Source organism: Vicia villosa, linkage group LG7 (genome assembly GCF_029867415.1).
Source record: "Vicia villosa cultivar HV-30 ecotype Madison, WI linkage group LG7, Vvil1.0, whole genome shotgun sequence".
NCBI classification, from domain to species: Eukaryota; Viridiplantae; Streptophyta; class Magnoliopsida; order Fabales; family Fabaceae; genus Vicia; species Vicia villosa.
Genome location: NC_081186.1, coordinates 121884803 through 121909632, shown reverse-complemented (window position 1 = coordinate 121909632; position 24830 = coordinate 121884803). Strand labels below are relative to the sequence as shown.

The 24830-nt window shown below is 37.4% G+C and overlaps 1 protein-coding gene across 2 annotated transcripts; it reads right to left on the bottom strand.

Annotated features, from left to right (window-relative positions):
* Nucleotides 1-21658: 21658 nt before the first annotated feature.
* On the bottom strand, nucleotides 21659-24549 carry LOC131618457 (annexin-like protein RJ4). Of its 2 annotated transcripts, none has more exons than XM_058889677.1 (6): nucleotides 24391-24549; nucleotides 23157-23302; nucleotides 22865-23083; nucleotides 22319-22531; nucleotides 22141-22230; nucleotides 21659-22052 (listed from the first exon to the last, which is right to left on the bottom strand). In XM_058889677.1, the coding sequence occupies exons 1-6, from the start codon at nucleotides 24458-24460 to the stop codon at nucleotides 21855-21857; spliced, it is 936 nt and encodes a 311-aa protein (XP_058745660.1). In that variant the 5' UTR covers nucleotides 24461-24549; the 3' UTR covers nucleotides 21659-21854. The 2 variants fall into 2 exon arrangements, with proteins under 2 accessions (XP_058745660.1, XP_058745659.1); XM_058889676.1 differs by lacking the exon at nucleotides 24391-24549 and adding an exon at nucleotides 23503-23660.
* Nucleotides 24550-24830: the final 281 nt, after the last annotated feature.

The window sequence follows — 24830 nt, the reverse complement described above, 5'->3', positions numbered from 1 at the left end:
AGAGATTTTTTCGTACCTGCCAAACCCTGTTCATTCCCATCCTAATATATACTGCCAAACGAGAAAAAAATTTAAATAACCAACTTTAAAAAATAAAATATTTAAAAAACCATATTTTCAAAAAAAAATTACCAAAATGTCTAGGTTTGACAAACCCTCCAAGGATATGCGCCAAACCATTTGGAACAAATGTACAAAAAAGGTGTATTAGCCATTCAAAATGGCGCATGCTTTGTCCCCACATTAGGTATGCCATTTGAAATGGCACCTATGTGGAGTTGCCTTTTTTTAAAAAAAAAAAATTTTTCATTTATTTTAAGTAATAAATGGGGATCCATTTAGATTACCGGAACCAGCTATTGCAACAAGGATTGAAATAAATGAACCCCGAAATAATTATTTTTACTAATTTGAACAACACGATACACCGACAACAACTGATAAACCAAAAATAAAAAAAAAATCTAGTGTTCTTCATCACCCGAATGCCCCTCCGTTCCGCATCTAGGTGGTCGTATAACACGTTGAGGACGTGTATTGGCGTCGCGAACCTTAGGGCCACCCCTGCCCCTTCCCCTTCCTCTTTGTGGTTCAGGTTGTGTCTGTGTAGACGGCCCTGGCATTGTGTTGTCCCGCCTGTCGCTGTCAAGGAATTCGTCACTATAATGTCCCGAAACCGACTGTTGTAAAGTCGGTTACCCAAGCCCTCAAATGTGCTAAATTATGGGGGGGGAGTAGGGTGCGGCACGGTTTCCGGGCGGCAGCACTCAGCGGCACTTGAACTACCTTGGTAGAAGCCAAATTGATTGGATGGCATTGCAAACCCAAATGAGGTACGGTTGTGTGATGATTGTGACACTAGAAGGTCGCGGGGGTCATATTCATCAGTTGGACCCTCGTCGGGACTTAGTTGGAGTCTTGATGAACCAGCCTCGTTGTGTTGGCTGAATGACCTATGGCTTTGGCGAGGTGTTTGAGTATGAATTTGAAAAAGTGGTTGGGAAGGGGTATGGTAGGGGTTGTCATGATGGTAGTCATGTTTATATGGTGGTTGGGACTGAGTTTGGAACGACATGAACTGAAAGAATTGTTGTTGTGTTTGTTGTTGTTGTTGTGTGTATTGGTTGTGGTGTTGGTGTTCTTGCGGGATGATATAATTTTGCCGGCGGGAGTCTATAAGGTAGAACGGGTCAGCCACAAATAAATCTCGGGTGGTAACAGTTCGGTACCAACTCATGTATTGTGGTGAGGGTTTTATTTCATGGTCACTTACGGGGAAGTCGAGGACATGTTGGGCACAATTCTTCCACATTTTGCGCCATTCGGGAGCGAAACCCTTCCAATCTTGGTGATCCCATTGCTGGTTTACTCATTTAAGGTGCCATTGTCCCAAATCAGTTGGAGGATCAAGGATACCTTGATGCATCCCGAACTGGAGTTTCACCTGGTCAGATTGATGCATCTCCACGATGTTGTACCGAAAGATGGCTGTCTTTGCAGTCCATATAGCGGCATCTTCAACTCTGGGTTCATGATCGCAGTCCAAATATGGCCTCCATATAAACTGCATGTATAAAAGTTATAAATTATTTAGGTTATATATTAAAAAAAAGATTGATAAAATAGGGAAAGTTTAGAGATTATACGTCCTCCGGTCGTAAGTGATCCAGAAGCTAGCGGTACATCTTGATGTTTGACCGCAAATTATTTTTGTAGTTCATTCCCTTTACGTAAAATCTAAAACACAGTATATATTTATTAGTTGAAGTAAATCCTAAAGATTTTAATTGAATAAAAATATGATTAGAATACTTACTTTGTTGCGTAGGGGAACGTCCACTGGCTTCTATTTTCATGGGCCAGAATAGGCATTCTCCCCCACCCCCAAACTTGAACCAAGAGAGCGCATCCATAAAAAATGCAAGTATCATTATTAGTATTCTTACACAGAGATTGATACAACGTAGCCATGACAACAGACCCCCAACTATACTTATCCACTTTATTAATGTCCATAAGTAAGCGCAAATACATAAAATTTACTGTGTTACAGGTACTGTCTGGAAATAACACATTTCCAAAAAGCAACATGAGGTAACACCTTGTTTTCTTAAGCATATCATCTTCAGACAAATTTTCGTCCAAACGAAATTGACTATAATATAACTTTAGGGCCTTTAGGTTGACACCCTGGCCCCTAGCACCTACATCACCTTCTATTAGATCAATGTCCAATGCTTGCTCGCAAAGGGCATTGGCTTGTTGTACACACCCATTAACGACCTTACATGTTATTTGAAGGCCCAACAACATGTACACATCTTCCTGGTTATTGTGCATTCCCTGGTTGGAAGATGGAAGGTGAGTCTCTGGCCTCCAACGTTCTAACAAGGCCAGAGATTTCTTAATTTCTGTTTCGAACTTTCAATGTATCTTTCAATCAAATGCACAATGCATATTGGCACTTTCAATTAATGGATGTTTTTTCGTAACAAAGTTGGTTTGCTATATTAAAAAATAAATACATATTAAAAAACAAAAATAAGTAATTAATAAATAAAAACAATAAGTAATTAATAAAATATTGTACTATATTTTCCCTCTAAAAATATTGGTAGAAGGGGCCTGATCTCCTATAAATATAGATGTCTATGAAGGTTGAAATACAAATTCTTCTTTTATTCTTACTTCTAGCAATTACTAATCATGTCTGTTTGGGCTGTAGTGTTTTTCGAGGAAGGTAATCACATGAGGGTATGTCTGAACCTGCATTGGGATTTTAGTAGAATTGTGAGAGCCATCAACAATGGGTTTCGACAACTTGATGGTCCTACCCGCAAAGTTAAACAAATAGATTATCGGTGTCCTTACATAACCTTGACGGATGCAAGCCCAGAAGGCACTTACATGTATTATTGGGATCGTGTGCAAAATGATGCGGATGTGGATCTAATATTTTGGACATACAGTGGAGAAGTTAATCGAGGAGTTCAGGATCCACTTGTTCTAGCAGTTATACTTGAGTATTTTAAATTGTGTTTGTTGAGTGAGTCCTGATATGATGTAACCGTGTTTGAAGTATGTATTTCGATTAAATGTTTATTGTGTTTCAAATCCAACTTTAATTCGTTGTGTTGTTGCAATATAATTTTAAATCGTTGTGTTGTTGCCATATAATTTTAAATCATTGTGTTGTTGCAAACGTTATTATGGTGTAACTAGAGATTGAATCATTTAATTAAAGTTGTCGTGGTTGTTGCAAACATTATTTAAGTAGACAGACATTGATTAGTGTGCGTTCGTCTAGTCCCATCATGTTGGAATCTCCAGAACAGAGTGATTGACTGTAGGCGTTGTAGCAACCTGCCCTAAAAATTAGACTTTTAGAGTCGCCACCTATTCTGAAGGGCAAATAGGAAACCCTACGCAGTTAAGAGATTCGGGGTAAGTTATTATAATCAGGTCGAGGGAAGGTGTTAGGCACCCTCAACCCTTTCCTATTGGCTTTGAATCTAAGGGTCAAGTTTTATGGCTAAAAGTTAAGGTTAATAGCTAAGGAATTGAATAGGGGGAAAATTGAGATTTTAGGGAGGGGGACTCGCCTTGGTTATCCAAGTGCCTACGTATCTCCTTAGGGAGAATCAGAGTCAACGTAGTTCGGGCACAGGGTTGTACGCCTTAGAATTGAATTTCATTTGTTATGGTTGGAAATTGTTTTAAAGGCTTTTTGAATGGCCTATCGAAGTTTTGAAATGCGAAGTTCGAAGGTATTTTGAATTACCTTATCGTAGTTTGAACATCGCAGTATTTGAAGAGGTGAATTTCTGTAGTGTCGTGGTTTAGTGTATTTTAGATGTTTTGGGCGTACAACCCTGATTTGATATGTCACCGTTAGATGCGATGACCAATAGGTTTGGTCAGTATAGCTAACGGATTAAGGAGCATTGCTGGTTACTCAGATCGATAGATTGATCGTCGCGGGCAGTAAATTAAATGTGTTTTGATTTTGTATATTTTTTCATGTTTTATTCTTTTATCTCTCGTCTAATGCGACTAATAGCTTTAGTCGGGTCGAGGAGAGAATTAATTGAGGATTAATATCTCGCCAAATGGCAATGGGGTTGGACAAACCCTAATGCATATAACCTTTCTAGGGTTTTTATTGTGATTTTTAATAATTAAAATTGATTAAATAAATTAAATCGAGTAATCAAGATAATCGAAAATAAATCCTAAAACCTAATATAGCCCTAATCCTAATTTAATTATACTAACCTAATTGAATAATTTAATTCTATCACCTAATTAACTAATATTTAAAATAATTAAACAATAAAAGATATACAATAAAAACCTGGTTACAATCTTGTATGGTGAAGCCCTGAGTGTCAATGATGTGTCTTCATCTTCACATGCGTTAGATTTGAGGCTCTGTCCATCCCATGGTGTAGTGTTGAGGGTGTACGATGAACCCTTACAGGCTGCGCGTACTGGATCCCTGAACCAAATGTAACAAACAAATTAAACCAAAATAATGCAATGCCCAGGAATAGAACCCAGGTCTTGCCAGTCACCAGCGCTCCTTTATACCACCTATGTTGCGCAAATGAATTTGTTATTGTAGTCAACGCAAAACGAAATAACTATGATTAAATAGAAATTCAAATTCAGTCAAAAGTGGACCCCCACGCATTTAGAATGGGCGAATTGTGGATGGAGAGGAATGCATTCTTATCTTCTTTTTTCATGCCTCTCTTTCAACTCAGCAAAGTAACAACAATATTAACTCATTACCCCTTTTTCTCTGTAAAAGAAATCTTTACCCCTTTATCCTCTCAAACTCTTTCAGTCCACCAACTAATTCATCCTCTTCCAAATTTTCAACACAACAAAAAAAACTCCAACAACATGAGGTTAAACAAAGAAACAATGGAAACGAAAAGCCAAAGAAAGAAAAACCCAAGGATCTGGCGTCGGCGCTGCGGGAAAGAGACTGCCGGAGAGACCTTTGAAGGAGGGCGTTGACTGGAGATCGGTGGTGACGAGTCGCGGCTGTGTCGGTTGAGAGACTGGGCGTGCGCGGCTGAGATTCGTTGAAGATGATGAAGCTGTCGCGATGTGCTGTGTTGAAATTATTGTATGCATCCGTGAATCTGCAGATTGAAATCGTTGCGTTTCGTGATGGTCCGATTGTTGGCGTGGGTGATCCGGCCGTCACAGTGGCTGCGCGTAGGATACGTGAGATCCCTGGTTCAATAGATTGCCGGAGTAACATGTCGGTGATGTCGACCCTCCGGTTCTCCTTAAACCTGCAAGAGACAACGAACAACACTTTCCAATCTTTAGTTTTCAATCTGTGGTTTATTTTGTTGTTGTCTATTGTATTAACAGCTTGGATTTGTGAAAGTAATGAAATTTGATGGTGAATGAAGTTTTTTTGAGTATTAGGATGATGAGTTAAAAAGTAGTGAATGAAAGTTTAGTTTCAAGTTTCAATGTGAATTTTCTTTGGTTGAAATTAGTAAGGGATCAAAGGTGTAAAATATGTACAATATGTGTATTAGAAATTGACAACTATATTGACGTGAGAGAAGGAAGGTTCATCTGGGAACGGTGGTCACTTGCTAGATGCATAGTATCAAGGTTAAAAGGGTAAGGTTTTGTGCTACGAGAATAGTGTGTAATGAACAAAAAACATGTACAATGATTTTTTTTGGTTAGCAATTGTTAATTGTTGGTGGGGAAGATATGTACGTGAAAGAGTGGTAGAGAATAGGGTTTATTGTTGGTGGCAAAAATTGGCCCTCAAAATAGGATTGTTAGTTGTGTATTTATAATAATAAAAATTAGGGTAAGGAGTGGGCTTGGATCTATTATATTTTCCCTATTTTAAATTTAATAAAACTATAAACCTAATAAATTTATAAATAAATACAACTATAACTAAAACTAATATTAATATAAACTTAAAAAATAAAAATATAAGGAGCCATATTTTTTGTGATTTTTTTTTAATAAATAAATAAATGAAAAGAGGTTAGAAACAAACATTATAAAAATAAAAGAAGAAAAGTTAGAAGTGAGATTCGAACCCGGGGCCTCTCGATCGCACACTCTTACCCTTAAATTCTTACCGACTGCACCATATCAATTATTCGAAAAATGACATAGACAGTTATAAGAGGGCAAATTTTGGGGTATGACACCTGTTTGGAGACTCACGACTCGAGGGTCGGAGAAAATAGCATGTCAAATATTCACGACTCAAGGGTCGGACAGGAAACGATATGTTTAGAAATTCACGACTCGAGGGTCGGGAGACACGCCCATCACAACACGAGGGTTGGAAATAGGGTTGTTGTAACAGTCAGACGAGAACCGACTACATAACGAGAATTGGGTTTTCATGTAACAGTCAGACGGGAACTGACTACCAAACGAGAATTGGATTTAATGTAACAGTCACACAGGAACTGGATTTTGAGGTAACAGTCAGACGGGAACTGACTTTAAAAATTGTTTGGATTGCCAATAAAAATTGGGCTTTTGTAGTATGTAAATGCACTAGATGATATGCGTATGTATGTATGTTGATGCTGATGTTGATATCATCCCTAAGATTTTATTTCCTTATTGAACTTGTTTAAACCATATTTGCACCTACACCACGGCTATGCTTACGCCGGCTTGGTAATGTTTATGTATGCGGGTAATGCTTATGCTCATGCGTATGTTTGGTTGATGTAATGAGTGGAACGAAACAACAAGGTTGCTATCAGGTGATCGGGTGAATATCTCCGTAAGGTTGTTATCATCAGTAAGGTTACTAGCATCGGTAAGGTTACCGGAAACATCAATCAGGTGATTGGGAAGAATATCTCAGTAAGGTTACTGGCATCAGTAAGGTTACCGGAAGCATCAATCAGGTGATTGGAAATAAACCAACAGTAAGGTTACTGTCATCGGTAAGGTTACCGGAAGGCATCAATCAGGTGATTGGAAATAAACCAACAGTAAGGTTACTGTCATCGGTAAGGTTACCGGAAGGCATCAATCAGGTGATTGGAAATAAACATACAGTAAGGTTACTGTCATCGCTAAGGTTACCGGAAGGCATCAATCAGGTGATTAGAAATAAACCAACAGTAAGGTTACTGTCATCGGTAAGGTTACTGGAAGGCATCAATCAGGTGATTGGAAATACACCAACAGTAGGGTTACTGTCATCGGTAAGGTTACCGGGAAGCAGGTGGATAGTATAGCTTAGCACCAGAGTTTTGAATTGGATGTTGTAATGTATTAACCAACGTATGTAATGCATGATGCTCCAATGATAGGTTATTAATAACCAAAGTGTATATAGCTTGTTGGAGTTGTAGGTTTTTTGGATAAGGTGTGATGCTAGCGTGACTTCCCAATCCCTGTTTTTTGAACTTTGAAGATCGTAGTTAGGAGAAAGATTTGGTCGATGTTGTAAAGTGTGAGAACGCCTTTTCCTTTTGCTGTGCGCCTTGCCCCAGTTTGACCCTTTGAATTACTCCATGCTTTTGAATTTTGAATTTCTCCATGCCTTTTGCCTTTTGCAATTCGCATCTTTAACCTTTTCGAGGTTCTCCACACCTTTAACTTTTGGAGGTTCTCCACACCTTTTGAATTGTTTACCTTATGGATTTGATATCCAATGCCCCAATGTTTAGTGGAAAAGGGTGCCTGTGATTTCCATGCCATGAAGGAAGTGCCCCGAGAAATAACCTTGTCATATGCTTTGACGTTTAGGTTGAAGGGCATGCACTTGATCTCCAGGATATGGAGGGCTATCCATAGTGTTCTATCCTTTGTATTTGAATTCTTCCCATGTTTGACATGCCCTTGTTTGTTATTGCTTTGAGATATGCCCCAAGTCGATTGAACCTTTAGGAAGATTGCCCCTAGTTAATAGGATGTTTGATTGCATGCCCCTGCGATCCTTGAATTCTTGCCCCTGTTTAGGGGAACCCCCTAGATGTGATTCCCCCCATTCCAGGGTCTTTATTAGAAAGGATCACCCTTGATTAACCCATTTCGAGATCTCCTCGATGCTAAGTGTATACTCGCAGATGACGTTGTACCATTTGAGAAGTAACTCCAATGCAATGTGTATGCAAGTTTTGAAATCGAAGTCCGTTATGAATTAGGACGGGATGAATGCTTGAAGAAGCGTAGTGGTTAGAAATAGTTTTAACAAACTTTAGGAGTCAGTTGTAGCAACCTGCCCTAAAAATTAATGTTTAGAGTCGCCACCTATTCTACCAAGGCGAATAGGAAACCTATGCAATTAAGAGATCAGGGTAAGATACTATATTCAGGTCGAGGGAAGGTGTTAGGCACCCTCAACCCTTTCCTAAAGGCTAACATCTCAAAGATAAAGGTTTATGGCAAAAGATAAAGAAAGATGACAGACAGTTAATAGAGTTGAAAGGCTAATTATATGAACATGATTAGAGTTTGGAAGAGGGGGACTCGCCTTGTTGCCAAGTGCCTACGTACCTCCTTATGGAGGATCAGAGTCAACGTAGTTCGGGGAAGGGTTGTACGCCCTTAGGATTAGAATTTGATTTGGGATGGTTTGAAATTGTTTTGAAATGCGAATGTTCGAAGGTATTTTGAATTACCTTATCGTAGTTGTGAACATTGCAATGTTTGAAGGGATGAAAATCCGTAGTAATGTGGTTTAGTGTATTTTGAGTGTTTGGAAGTGTTTTAGGATTTGGGCGTACAACCCTGATTTGATTTAGCACTATTAACCGCAACGATCAATAGATTCAATCGCCATAGTTAACAGATTTGAAGTTGTATCGTTAACAATTTTAATCAATTGATTTGATTATTACTGATAACGAATTATGGTATTTTTTAATGATTTTATGAATAATTAGTATGTATCGTTACCCCTCGTAATCGATTGATTCGATTAAAAAGAATAGCGAATTAGAATAAGAAAAATAGAAAGATTAATCATCGCGACTAATAAGATAGTCGAAACCATTTAATCAAATAGAAATTAATTATATTTAATTAAATACCATTTTAATTAAAATTCATTATTGGCCATAGCGATTAATTAATTTAATCGGAACGAGCAACAAATTAGAATTCTTAACATAAATATTATATGTTAAATTATTTTTAAAAAATAATTATCATATGAATAAATATATTAAAAAGAATTAATTAAAACATATAATTAATTAAAACTAATCTATGTTTTTAAGGTTATGATTCAGTGTGGCAGTTGGTATGGTACATGGTATGAGGAACGAGTTCTGGACATTGGATTTGGCTGAGTGGAGAACCAAAGGTAAGATCTTGAGGGTTCATGGTATCCTAACGCAAGGTGCATGCACTGGATCCTTAAACAGGTATTTCATAAAAAATATATGGGAGCGAGGGATCGAACCCTCGTCCCTTTGCTCAAACACGCTTCCACTTACCAACTCAACCAAACACGCTTCCTGTTTAGTATACGCGCTCAGATTATTAAATAAAAAAACAATGAAGCCAAAGGGAAATCGCGCGCGAGATTTAAAATAGCCAGTGGTGTGTTGCCAGCTCATCGTCTTCTCCAACACCCTGCTGAATTCCCTAAACATTTAGCTACGAATTTGCTACCAGCTCATTCGTAGCAGACCAAAACACAAAAATAGCGAATAGGGCATGGATTCCTACAAACAGTTCGCGACCATAGGGATCACTTCGTCTTCACATTACGAATCTAAATATGTTATTAAATTAACCCAATTTTGCCCCTACAAGAAACCCCTAATTAAAACCCTAGAAGCTTGAATCGGTCTCCAATGGCCGATTACCCTAGAACGTGTAAGAACTCAATAAATCAATCCAGAAACATCCACAATGATCAGACAAAACGAAATATGTGATTAAAACAACATGAACATGCTTATATTATGCCAATCGAACGAGAATCTGAAACGACTTACTTTGGCTTAGTGGAGAAAAATCTGGGGATGTTGATGTAGTGTACCGATCCAAACACGTTCCAAATCCTCTGAGGAAGCTTCTGAAACCTTTAGATTTTGTTGAGAGCCACTAATTCCTTGAAACCGAAATCTCAATTTCTTGAAGATTTTTGTGTTCTTCAAAGCTTTCTTTGCCCAGAATTTTTCGTCCCCTAATCCTATGCCATCTATTCACTACTTATAGAAGAGTGAATTAGGTTAAGAATTATATCCCAAGGCCTCTTGAAATCCAATCTTGCCATTTGAGAAAAATTGGTTTTATTCTTGAATTGAAACTTTCTATTTTTTGATCAAATTTGTTCCAAACTTTCTCCAATCAATATGCACGAAAATTATATTATATTTGTCATTAATATTGATTGGAATCAATCTATATGTACTTATTTAACAAAATATTTGATTTTCCACTTAATTAAATCATTAAAAATGAGATAAAAATCATATTAAATCAAATAATGAGTCAAATTTCGTGGCATATGGTTTTGGGCATGCTAGTGACTTGTGGATCAAGATTTAATCATAATACCATAGGCCCATTTGCAAAATTTCTCAATTTGAACCTTCTTTTTTCATATTTGGTCCTCCAAAATCACCCAACTTTGGTCAAGCATATCTCACTCAATTATTAAGCTATGAGGGAGTTCTAAGACTTTTTGGAAACCTTAAGAGGTCCTCTACAAGCCACTTTGGAATATATTTTTCATTTGGAGCTTTTATCTTGATCATATCCTCTTTGGGAAAAAACTGCTTTTGGAGGATGCCTGAAAATGACCTGTAATCTTTTGCATTGTATCTCTCAAATGAATCATTTCTAGCCCTGGCTTGTGAGAGACAAAGTTGTAGGGAATACAATTTCCTTTAAAATAGGCTTTGAGTGGGGCATTTTTGATGTTCCATGTGAAAGTTATGCCCAGTCAAAGTTGGGTTGACTTTCTCCTAAGAAACCCTAATTTGAACCTTTTTGTATTTGTTCATCTCTGAGTTTCTATTAATGGAATCATGATCAATCTTTGATCAAATGATGGTTATACTTCACATACTTGATGTTGACCAAAATTGGGAGGCTTTGACTATGCTCTGATTATGGTTGACTTTTTAAGTCAAACCAGTTGACTGTGGATCATCTGGACTTTGAATGGGAAATCTTTGGGACTGGATCTTGAATTTTGAATCATTGTAGATGGAATATGGGAGGCAAATTTTGGGGTATGACATCAGTATAACAAATCCTGCTTAATATGCTTTCGTAGTTAACCTTGCCTTAATTAGGACTTTTAAATGTTGTAACTTGGCCTGGTTCACAGTTTTAAGAAACAATGGATATAAGGCTCAAAATTTATTTAACCCACCCCTTTCTCCTTGATGTTCTCCAAATCCTAAAAATTTGCCTAATCTAATGGATGTGCTTTGTTTGCAAGAGAATCGTTTCAATTTTGATGTTGAGCAGAAGCCTTAGTAGAGATCAAGCATTAATGAAAATGTTGGGAAGATCCAAGCATTGATGTGAAGCTTTGATGATTTAGCAGTCACATGATTATCCTTTGTATTTCGCCTTTTTTTTATCCCTTATTTTTGCATGAACCAACTCTTTTGAGTTTGATCCATCGGGATGCCCTAAATTTTGCCTAAGTCATTTTTGTTTTCTTTTATGAAATTTTTCGTTTTGACTTAGCGGGCGCTTTTCTCTTTTTTCTTTTGAATACTCCTTTTGAGATTTAATCCTAGGATTTTGAATATTGTGACTGCCATGTTGATTTTGATTTGTAAGCTTCGACTTTGATGCTTCCTCGATCTTGAATGATGTGTTGAGGAAGAAGATGTGGTGAATGTTATCCCCATTGCTTCCTCAATCTTGGATGAACGCGAGGAAGAAGATATGCTTGAACCTTTGCTTGAATCCTTTGCTTGACCTTTTGCTTGTATCCTTGCTTGGATTGACTGATTCTCTTGACAACCAAAATACACCATTGAATTAATTGAAATCTACCCTGCCCCTGGTTAAAATCAAGGTTTTTTTTGGAAAGTAGAAACAGACTCCAACTCCTGGCTCGAGGGGGTGACGAGGGATTAACATCCTTATATCTCCACTGTTTAGGAATTGAAACAATGCCTGTACATCCTCGACTCGGTCTTACCTTGAAAGCATACGTTTAGCTGGACTTAGTCATTTGTATTCGTCATTCTCCCTTAAGTTTGTTAACAATCCTAAATCTGAGATAGAAGTGCGCGAATGAAGCGAATGAATTGATTCCAAAACCTGCATGGTCATCCCATTAGAATTACTAATCCGAAGATACAACTTTTATCCTGAGTGACACTTAGCGATCGTAGGGGTTGAAATTCTGAGCATGGTAAACACCTATTGATCCTAGGGACAACCTCCTTTGTAAATCCATCGACCTTGTTTTACTCCTTAGTCGATGTACTTGTAGAAGTGAAGGGTAACCTCGGTTTTTCCTTGGACATGTCAAACCTGTTGGGAATAAATTGTTAGCGGTGGGTTTTCTTCGTATCGGAACTTCATGAGTTTCCTTTGACTGAACCTCTTTTGCTTTTTCTAAGGATAGTGTCACACAATTCGCAATCTTCGGAGTTTGTAGATTGATGAGGAAAACCTATGACCCTTTTGCCCCTTGGCGTGGGGTTAACACACATCGCCTTCTCTCCATCATAGTCATGCATCTTTGTTCAGGATTTTTCCCCAGTTGGACAAACCCTTGCCCCCAGGTTATCGTAGAGCGTCCTTGAAAGTTTGATATGCCCTAAGATGAACCCCTTTATGACTAGATACATCTTGCGTGTATCTATGAGGGAACTCTTTGTTGAACTAATCCTTGCTCGATGAAAACCTTTATTGTATTTATAATCCTGTTATGACAAGGCATGGACATGCGGCTGGCACGGCGAAAGGCATCCTTTTTTTCCTTAGTAAGACTAAGATACTTCTCAATAATTTATCCTCCTTTCTCCATAGTCTACGATCCTTTGATCTTCTTCGAGAATTTTGGGAAACCGGCTAGCGCGGTAAGTGTGGATGCGGGTGAAGATAGAAATGCAAATGTAGATGCAAATGTATGACCGCATGAAAATGCGAATGCATGGGTACGCGAGAGACTCCTTGTATTATAACTCCATGTATGCAATGCAGACGTGTGACGTGTAATCATAGGGATAGCCTTAGAGGCGACATTAGACCCTATTGAAATTCTTGTGAGATAGACGTTATGACACGCCAATGGAAATCCCTTAGATTAGGGAATATGAAGAAGGTAGCGGCTGGTGACCGTTCAAGACAGTCACCAAGTCTCATGGCCATCGAGAGGCCAATCAACGTGTACCAATGAAGTTGTCCTTAGTGGGAAGGTTCTCTATGCGGAACACAACCTATATAAGGACGATATCAGACGGAGTGAAATCCCTACAGGCTAGGGATGAAAGATGTATAGATGGGAATCTAAAACCCTACAAGCTAGAGGGTGTGCGGGAATAAGCACAGAGTGACCGTTCAAGACAATCACTAGATCGCATGGCCATCGAGAGGCCAATCGAACGCATGCTAATGAAGTTGTCCTTCGGGGAAGGACGCGTCGTTTTTTTTAGAAATGGAATCCCTACAGGATAGGGGACACGTAAATGTAAGCACGGGGTGACCGTTCAAGACAGTCACCGAATCGCATGGCCATCGAGAGGCCAATCGACGTATGCTAACGAAGATGTCCTTCGTAGGAAGGACACGTAGTTGTAAAATACAAAGATATAAAAGGAAAATCCCCACAGGTTAGGGAGTGCGTAGATGCGGGCGCAGAGTGACCGTTCATGAAATTCACTAGGTCTCATGGCCATCGAGAGGCCAATCAACGTGCATAAAGGTAGATGTCCTTCGTGGGAAGGACATGGACTTGGAAATAGAGTCCCTGCAGGCCAGGGCACGCGTAGGAGTACCTGCAAAAATTAAAATGCAAGGCATTCGCAGTATATAAATTGCACATATATAATAAGCACGTAAGCACATAAGCCCTAGGTTCATAGGTTCGACGTAACGGCTTAGGGTGCCTACCCTTCCCATTGGTATGTTCTAGAAGGTCTCATGGGATCGTTCGTAGCCGCCGAGACTTTTTGTCTCTTTGGATTTTAGAACAACTCATTTAATCCATGAGGTTCGAGTTTTAGGGGTAGGTTCCCAGAGAGATCAGCCAAATACCAAGTCCAGCCCTCAACAAGGTCAAGCCTCGTATCAGACCTTTCCGGATATTCAACCCACTCTGAGTGGAATTATAACAAGACTCGTAGGCGATGTAATTACCCTCTGGTCATTATTATAATTCCCACGCTTAGGTTTAACGCAATTTATATATAACCCAAAAAGTGCAGTAAAATAACAAATATTCACGTAAACAAATATTTAATTAAATTACTGTAAATAAATGTAATTGTTGTAAATAATTGAAATTGCAAGTAAATAAATAAACAAATAAAATTTAAATATTTACAATAAACCATAAACCCTAAAATGGCGAATTAGCCAAACCCTAATAACTAGCCACAAACCTAAATAATTTGCCAAACCTAAACACTGCCAAAACCTAGGAGCATAATAATTCACCATTGTTAGTTATCCCCAGCAGAGTCGCCAGCTGTAGCAACCTGCCCTAAAAATTAGACTTTTAGAGTCGCCACCTATTCTGAAGGGCAAATAGGAAACCCTACGCAGTTAAGAGATTCGGGGTAAGTTATTATAATCAGGTCGAGGGAAGGTGTTAGGCACCCTCAACCCTTTCCTATTGGCTTTGAATCTAAGGGTCAAGTTTTATGGCTAAAAGTTAAGGTTAATAGCTAAGGAATTGAATAGGGGGAAAATTGAGATTTTAGGGAGGGGGACTCGCCTTGGTTATCCAAGTGCCTACGTATCTCCTTAGGGAGAATCAGAGTCAATGTAGTTCGGGCACAGGGTTGTACGCCTTAGAATTGAATTTCATTTGTTATGGTTGGAAATTGTTTTAAAGGCTTTTTGAATGGCCTATCGCAGTTTTGAAATGCGAAGTTCGAAGGTATTTTGAATTACCTTATCGTAGTTTGAACATCGCAGTATTTGAAGAGGTGAATTTCTGTAGTGTCGTGGTTTAGTGTATTTTAGATGTTTTGGGCGTACAACCCTGATTTGATATGTCACCGTTAGATGCGATGACCAATAGGTTTGGTCAGTATAGCTAACGGATTAAGGAGCATTGCTGGTTACTCAGATCGATAGATTGATCGTCGCGGGCAGTAAATTAAATGTGTTTTGATTTTGTATATTTTTTCATGTTTTATTCTTTTATCTCTCGTCTAATGCGACTAATAGCTTTAGTCGGGTCGAGGAGAGAATTAATTGAGGATTAATATCTCGCCAAATGGCAATGGGGTTGGACAAACCCTAATGCATATAACCTTTCTAGGGTTTTTATTGTGATTTTTAATAATTAAAATTGATTAAATAAATTAAATCGAGTAATCAAGATAATCGAAAATAAATCCTAAAACCTAATATAGCCCTAATCCTAATTTAATTATACTAACCTAATTGAATAATTTAATTCTATCACCTAATTAACTAATATTTAAAATAATTAAACAATAAAATATATACAGTAAAAACCTGGTTACAATCTTGTATGGTGAAGCCCTGAGTGTCAATGATGTGTCTTCATCTTCACATGCGTTAGATTTGAGGCTCTGTCCATCCCATGGTGCAGTGTTGAGGGTATACGATGAACCCTTACAGGCTGCTCGTACTGGATCCATGAACCAAATGTAACAAACAAATTAAACCAAAATAATGCAATGCCCAGGAATAGAACCCAGGTCTTGCCAGTCACCAGCACTCCTTTATACCACCTATGCGGCGCAAATGAATTTGTTATTGTAGTCAACGCAAAACGAAATAACTATGATTAAATAGAAATTCAAATTCAGTCAAAAGTGGACCCCCACGCATTTAGAATGGGCGAATTGTGGATGGAGAGGAATGCATTCTTATCTTCTTTTTTCACGCCTCTCTTTCAACTCAGCAAAGTAACAACAATATTAACTCATTACCCCTTTTTCTCTGTAAAAGAAATATTCACCCCTTTATCCTCTCAAACTCTTTCAGTCCACCAACTAATTCATCCTCTTCCAAATTATCAACACAACAAAAAAAACTCCAACAACATGAGGTTAAACAAAGAAACAATGGAAACGAAAAGCCAAAGAAAGAAAAACCCAAGGATCTGGCGTCGGCGCTGCGGGAAAGAGACTGCCGGAGAGACCTTTGAAGGAGGGCGTTGACTGCAGATCGGTGGTGACGAGCCGCGGCTGTGTCGGTTGAGAGACTGGGCGTGCGCGGCTGAGATTCGTTGAAGATGATGAAGCTGTCGCGATGTGCTGTGTTGAAATTATTGTATGCATCCGTGAATCTGCAGATCGAAATTATTGCGTTTCGTGATGGTCCGATTGTTGGCGTGGGTGATCCGGCCGTCACAGTGGCTGCGCGTAGGATACGTGAGATCCCTGGTTCAATTGATTGCCGGAGTAACATGTCGGTGATGTCGACCCTCCAGTTCTTCTTAAACCTGCAAGAGACAACGAACAACACTTTCCAATCTTTAGTTTTCAATCTGTGGTTTGTTTTGTTGTTGTCTATTGTATTAACAGCTTGGATTTGTGAAAGTAATGAAATTTGATGGTGAATGAAGTTTTTTTGAGTATTAGGATGATGAGTTAAAAAGTAGTGAATGAAAGTTTGGTTTCAAGTTTCAATGTGAATTTTCTTTGGTTGAAATTAGTAAGGGATCAAGGGTGTAAAATATGTACAATATGTGTATTAGAAATTGACAACTATATTGACGTGAGAAAAGGAAGGTTCATCTGGGAATGGTGGTCACTTGCTAGATGCATAGTATCAAGGTTAAAAGGGTAAGGTTTTGTGCTACGAGAATAGTGTGTAATGAACAAAAAACATGTACAATGATTTTTTTTGGTTAGCAATTGTTAATTGTTGGTGGGGAAGATATGTACGTGAAAGAGTGGTAGAGAATAGGTTTATTGTTGGTGGCAAAAATTGGCCTCTCAAAATAGGGTTGTTAGTTGTGTATTTATAATAATAAAAATTAGGGTAAGGAGTGGGCTTGGATCTATTATATCTTCCCTATTTTAAATTTAATAAAACTATAAACCTAATAAATTTATAAATAAATACAACTATAACTAAAACTAATATTAATATAAACTTAAAAAATAAAAATATAAGGAGCCATATTTTTTGTGATTTTTTTTTAATAAATAAATAAATGAAAAGAGGTTAGAAACAAACATTATAAAAATAAAAGAAGAAAAGTTAGAAGTGAGATTCGAACCCGGGGCCTCTCGATCGCACACTCTTACCCTTAAATTCTTACCGACTGCACCATATCAATTATTCGAAAAATGACATAGACAGTTATAAGAGGGCAAATTTTGGGGTATGACAGGCGCGTTGATAAACAGTAACATGTTAGTCTTGTCATATCATGTTGGAATCCTCAGAACAAGCATTCATGAGTGTGCGTTCGTCTCGTTACATCATGTTGGAATCTTCAGAACAGGCATTGATCAGTGTGCGTTCGTCACGTCCCATCACGTTGGAATCTTCAGGACAGCCATAGATTAGTGCGTTTGACTATAGGCGTGTTGATAAACAGTATGCAATAGTTATATCTTTGGCTACTTAAGAATGCAACCTCTCTTTACAACTCAAAACACACAACCAAACACTTATCCAAAACACACAGCCAAACCTTTATCCAACTCACACAGCCAAACACTTTTCCAAAATAATGGCATCCACACCTCAATACGTAGTCAATGCCCATCTAAATAGTGAGATATTCATGTCTGAAACAGCTGGTCTTCTGATGAGGAACACTGACGTTGTTACGTTTTTGTTGAGCAGAAAAGCCAATTTTACATGCTTCCGTAAGAGATTAGAGGCTAAGATTGCAATGGGGCATGTTGCACAAATTTTCTACCAATATCGTTTTTTCCATGACAACAACCCGGTTAAGTTTTACTAGGTTGAGGTTCAAAACGACGAAGACCTACAAGATATGTTTGCTAATCACGAATATTCTAGGTACGAACGCATCGTGTTGTATGTTACCATACAGGGCGATACACAACAATCACGTGTTGTTCAATCACAGGTTATTGACCCACCCGTCGACGAACAAGCAGGAGTGGATGTTATAGACGAAGAATAAGATGGACAGGAAACTGAAGTTGACGACATGGTCAATGAAGAATCCAAAGACGACCATGATTTTTCGGTGCCTCCAGGTCATGTGTACAAACCTCCTGCACATATGACGAACTTGAACTTACAAGGCGACGAACCTTCATCCGATATCTTCTTCACCTTGTACATACAAAGTGATGAAGTGCTAAGGAAAGGAGATAAGTCTCCTTCTAAGGAGGCATGTCAGATAACTATAAAAAAAATGGCACATGGCAAATAATGTTGATTTTAATGTACATCGCTCGAACCTAGAAAGATATATAATCATTTGTAAAAACCCTGAGTGTGCATTCAGACTGTGTGCTTCGTATAGGAAGAGAAGTGATGCCTGGGTCATAGGGTCCATTTCACAACAACACACATGTGTTAACTCCAATACGTCCCAAGATCATACAAAGCTTAGTTATGATCTTATCTGTCAGGAGATCTTGCCTCTTATCAACTGTGACCCGTCTTTGAAGGTAAAGACGATTATCTTGCATATCGTTACAACCTACAACTATACTCCATCCTACAGAAAGGCTTGGATATCTAAAACAAAGGCCATTCACATTGTGTACGACAATTGGGAGGAGTCATACAAAACTCTTCCACGTTACTTAACTGCACTTCAAACGTATGCTCCATACACCGTCGCTATTCTAGAGACACTGCCAGCGCATGCACCGGATGGAACCCGTGTCCAAGGATATGGTATATTTCATCGTTTTTTCTGGGCTTTCCAACCTTGCATACGAGGGTTTGCATATTGTAAACTGATATTGCAAATCGATGGAACTTGGTTATATGGTAAATACAAAGGAACCATATTGATGGCGGTTGCACAAGACGGAAACAATAACATATTTCCAGTAGCGTTCGCAATACTGGAAGGTGAAACTGTCGCGGGTTGGAGTTTCTTTTTAAGGAATCTCTGAGAACACGTTGCTCCTCAACCCGATCTTTTTTTAATCTCTGATACGCATGCTTCCATTGAATGTGCTTACAACAATCCAGCAAACGGATGGCAACACCCACCATCAACACATGTCTACTGTATTAACCATATTGCCCAGAATTTCATGCGGGAGATCAATTATAGGCACCTCCGAAAAACACTGGTCGATGCGGGATATGCATTAACTCAGCCTACATTCCAACATTATCAGAGTGAAATTATTTTGTCAAATCCGGTCGCGGGAAGTTGGATTGATAACCTTTCCAGAGAGAAATGGACCAGGGCTTATGACAACGGCGTGCGAGGGGGCCACATGACAACAAATCTAGTAGAATCCATGAGCGGTGTTTTTAAGGGCATCTGAAACCTTCCGATCACTGCACTGGTGGAGGCAACCTACTTTAGAATGGCTTCGCTATTCTCAACAAGAGGTCAAAGGTGGAGTGCTGTTAGAGAATTGGGTCAACTGTTCAGCGAGAGTTGCATGAAATTTATGAAAGAACAATCTGCCAAGGCCAACAGTCATCATGTAACTGCTTTCGATTGATTCAACCGCCCTTTCAGTGTTCGAGAAACAATTGACCACAATGAAGGTTGTCGAGATAGCAATATCGGGTTCTACTAGATGATCATTGGTGCTACTGTGGTAAGTTTCAAGGATTTCGTATGCCTTGCTCGCATGTCATAACAGCATGTGCATATGCGCACCGAGATGCATTGTCATTACTTTCTCCAATTTACAAGGCTGAGATATTGCTCCAAGTATATAGTGTGGCATTTCCAGTGGTGGCAAAGGAGGATTACTGGCCTGAGTATGATGGGGAGGTAGTATGACATAATGACACGATGTGACGAAATAAAAAGGGTCGCCCCAACAGTACTCGCATTCAAACCGAGATGGACGTCCATGACAAAATGGAAAGAAAATGCAGTATTTATCGTCAACTAGGGCACAATAAAAAGAAATGTCCTAGCCGTGGAACCACCTCATCACATGTTTAATCAGCTTTGTAACATTTTTTTACGAGAATGTATCAACTTTGTAACATTTTTTAAAAAATAACCCAAACACATAGGAGCCATTTCAAATGGCGCCTATGTGTATCTCCCATAACCTATGCGTCAATTCAATTGGCTTACCCTAATGGCCATAATGTTTGCGCCATTTCAAATGGCTAGGTCACAATGCTTGCGCCAAATGGTTTGGCGCATACCCCTGGGGTAGAACTATCAATATGGGCTACCCGTCCCTAATCGGGCCGGCCCTGACGGGCCATGGGCTATTCACAGCTGGGCCAAAAAGGCCCTGTGTAATATGGGCTCGAGATTTACTATCCGAGCCCGGCCCTAGATGGGCTTCGGGCTAGCCAGCCATAAATGGGATTTTTTATTTAAATAAAATAAAATAAAAACTCCATAATATTTATTATAAATAAAATTAAAAATTCTGTTATTTTAAACATAATACATTTTTAAGTATTATATTATTTCTTATAAATACTATAATATGTCTCTAAATACAATATATGTCTAAATTGTATAAAATAATACTTGAATATTTATTATAAGAGAAAAATTAATATGATATAATGAAAAAATATTGATTATATTAATGTATAATATTTAAAAGAGAAAGATTGAATAAAATAGAGATAAAATTTAATGAAGTGAGAAAAATCAATATGCTATGTTGGAGTAAGATGATATAAATATAAATATTTTTTTAAAAATTTATAATTATGCGTGCCTAATGGGCTACCCACGACCCATATTGGCTAGCCCTAATGTGTAGCGGGCTTTTCAGGGCTGGGTTAAAAAGACCTTGAAAAATATGGGCTATAATTTTAAGGTCCAATCCCTATGATTTTTCTGGTATAGCGGATCGGCCTATATGGGCTAACCCATTTTGACAGCTCTACCCGGAGGTTCGTCAAACCTAAACACTTTGATAATTTTTATGAAAATATGGTTTTTTAGATGTTTTTTTTTAAAAGTTGGTTATTTAAATTTTTTTTCGCCAATCGATAACAAATTTGCAATTTTTTCCTTTTGTCACACTTGGTAAAATTGGTAAGCTTATTATTACGATATAATAGTGTGTGTTTAGTATACCGACGAGTGAAAATGACGAGATGGTGTTTTGTTTTGATACCAAATTGTGGGTTAGGTACATTATAAATAAAATGTGATCTCATCTTAGATTCTACCCCAAAATTGGTCTCATGAGTCATCACTACCCTTTTGAAAAAAAAATTTGAGAAATGAAACTGATGAAGCTCATGGTAGTCAGAGAATCCAACTAAATCATAATAAAAGATCATTCTAATTGAACCAAATATTTTAATTTTTTTTTAACTAAATCTAATCAAAATTATTAATTTGGTATATCTTTTTAAAATTCTAAACAATACCAAATTGCTAAAATACCAACTTTCATTCAAATTCAAGCATAGGAATTTATTAAAACAAAAGTACATAACATTTCTCACTGATTCAGGATCATGAAAACATAATCTAAATAGAGAAATCACCCAAATCACACCACAAGAACCCAACATAACAAACCCCTTTATTACAACACATACTCTTAACTAGGCCAATTTCTTCAACCTTACTTCCCCAACAAGGTAAGAATGAACTTCTTATAGTCCCCAGAAATCTCCTTAGCAATTGCATCTTCTAGATGAACACTGTTTCTCTTATAATACACCTCTTTGATGTCCTTCAAATCCTTCTCAGCTCGAGTTACCACAACACGGGTCAGTCCATCCTCGTCGGTTCCAATCCTTTTCAGCGCGCCACGCAAAACCTAAACATCATCGTAACAAAAAGTATAATGTGATGCGATCGAAGTCACAATAGTCCATGAGTAGATTAAAAGTTGGAGTGTAATTAACCTTTTCATAGTACTTCTTGTGATCACTTATGCATCGAATTGCGGTGTGCAATGCTTTGTGAAAGTCATCAGATGCATTGTCCAAAAGTTTCTGCAATCAAAACCAAAATCAAAATCTATATACATAACTTAAGGCCAAAAATCAAAGGAAATGGAAAAAATGATGTTTTCTTTTTAACCTTGGTTATGGAAGTGCCATGGTCATCTTTGTAACGATTGAAAGTTGCCAAAAGCTGAGTCTTGCTCCTTGTAGTAAGGATTCTTATGGCTTCTTCATAGCTACCTTTTTTCTCCTTGATTGATTCATGAAGAATATCAGCTTCGGTTTTCGCCAATTTTGGATTGATCTCATCCCCGCCATACCTAAATGAGCTCACCAATCCAACCAATAGCTGCAAGAGCCAAAACCAAATACATTCTCAGAACAAGATCGTCTCAAATTTTTGAAGGCTCAATATAAATTAATTACAGTTTAACCATGACAAAACTAGTATAGACCCTATAGTTTAACTGGGACATATATCATGTGTAATAGTCAGTCTTGCACGTCTTAAAAAAAAAACAGCTCTGGTCCGAACAAAAGTATACCTCTTAACATTTTGCTTATTTTATCTTTTCTAATGAAAATAACTTATACATTAACATTTATATGATAAATTTTTATGTTATAAGCGCTTAATTAAGATGTTTATCGAATTAGAGTCACAAATGATTGAATAACTTGCCTGGCGGAGATGGCCAGTGGTATGAGCAGCTACATCTTCCTCCAAAGAATGCTTGTAACGATTATGATAAGCGCGCCTCAGCGCCAAAACTTCTTCAGGAGAAAGAACACTAACAACTTCAATGATAACATGGTAACCTTTGCTTCCATCTTTGATAGCAACATGGGCCAAAACAGCATCGCGTTCGGCCGGTTCCAGCATCCAACGGTACACAGCTCTCTGAAAAAATATCATGAATCATTATCTTAAGAAATTATAAGTTAACAAAAAATAAATTTGTTAATTATGATACCTCGAAGTCACCAGAGATTTCGGATTCGAGGCGTTTGAGGAGATCCTCTTGGTATTTTTCCTCATAAGCTTTTCTGATTTGTTGTCTTTGATAAACACTTCTATGGCCCAATATTGTTATCACACTCTTCTCATCAGTGCCCCATCCTACACAATTCAAATAATAAATTACTTTGCATGTATTAATACTATGAAAAAAAATCACAAGTCTTGTAAAAAAAAAATATAAAATTCGATAATATTTAACAAATTAAAACAAATTCATCGAATCAGTGTCACGGTCGTCTTAAATTTTCAGAGCCACGGTACAGAGAAAAATGATGAAATAAAGATGGAAATTTTAAGACCTTTGAAAGCTTTATGAAGAGCTTCTGCATCTGCAAGGGGAGAATGGTTGGTGGGAGCAATACGAGTAGCCATAATTGATTATATTAATTTTTTCTTTCTATGATGCTAATTAGGTTTAAGATTAATTTCCTAGCTCTTCAATATTTATATAGCAAAGTTAATAACCTATAGAGCTATAAACTATTGCTTTATAGTGTTAAAGTTTTTCTAACAATGCCAAGTTTATTTAGAGCAATATTTTCAAAATTTTCTATTATTTAATAAAGTTTTTTTGTATGAAAATTAGTACAAAGAAGGTTTATATTAGCCTAAATAAATAAAAAGGTTTTAATTATTTTGGTTAAATTTGTACCTTTAATTTTTACCCTAATGCTATACAGCTATGAAGTATGCTTTCATTTGTCCAAATTTGCTTAGAGAAACTAAAAGTTAATTTTTTTGAAATTAATATCAAATTCTGGAATTTTGAACATTTACCGAAATTGAGTGGTCTCAACCGATTACACGATATAGAATTAGGCTCGTATCTGTAAAAACGGCCGCGACAAATCTGCGTGTCAATACTGATACAATTTTTTAGAATTTTATGATAAAGAAAAAGCTGTGGTTAGTTCACATTCTGACTGCCACAATAAATGTTTAATTAAGTGTATAACGATCGAAATCACGAAAAATTTTATGTAACCGCGGCTGTTTATTAAAACTTCTCAACTATGAAAATGAACAATATAGCTATTTTTTTTTCTTTTGTTAGTATATATGAAGTGAGTTATTATTAGTTTTTTTTTATATATATCAAAGTATTTTTATTACACAATTGTAAAGATTAATCTTCGAATCGGATAAAACTGACAAAGCCAACAAAATTCTCTAAAAAATTTCATTACCTTTAAAAGCCTTTTGGAGAGCCTCAGCATCTTCAAGAGGAGATGATTTTATTGAAACTAATGTAGCCATAAAAAACACTACTAACTTCAACTTCAATTTCTCTCTCTAAACAAGATTTATGTGATAATGTTAGAGATTGATTTCATCACCAGCCTATATATAATGCCAATGGTTTTCTTTGGTGTTATCGCCTAGCACACAGATAATCACATTTAAACGTTACTTTCATGTGAAAATTATTATTAAATATTAATTAATTATTAGCATTCTTTGTCATTAAGGAACCCATTTAAAATTTTTGAAATTGGAAATAAAATGTTGTAAAGAAACGGAAAAGGAAACTTGATTCTTGGCTCATTAATTTGGTGTGACTTTGCATGGAAAAGCACAGATAAGTAATGTATAATGATGCTTTTTTTCGTCTCTTTCTGGTTGTAAG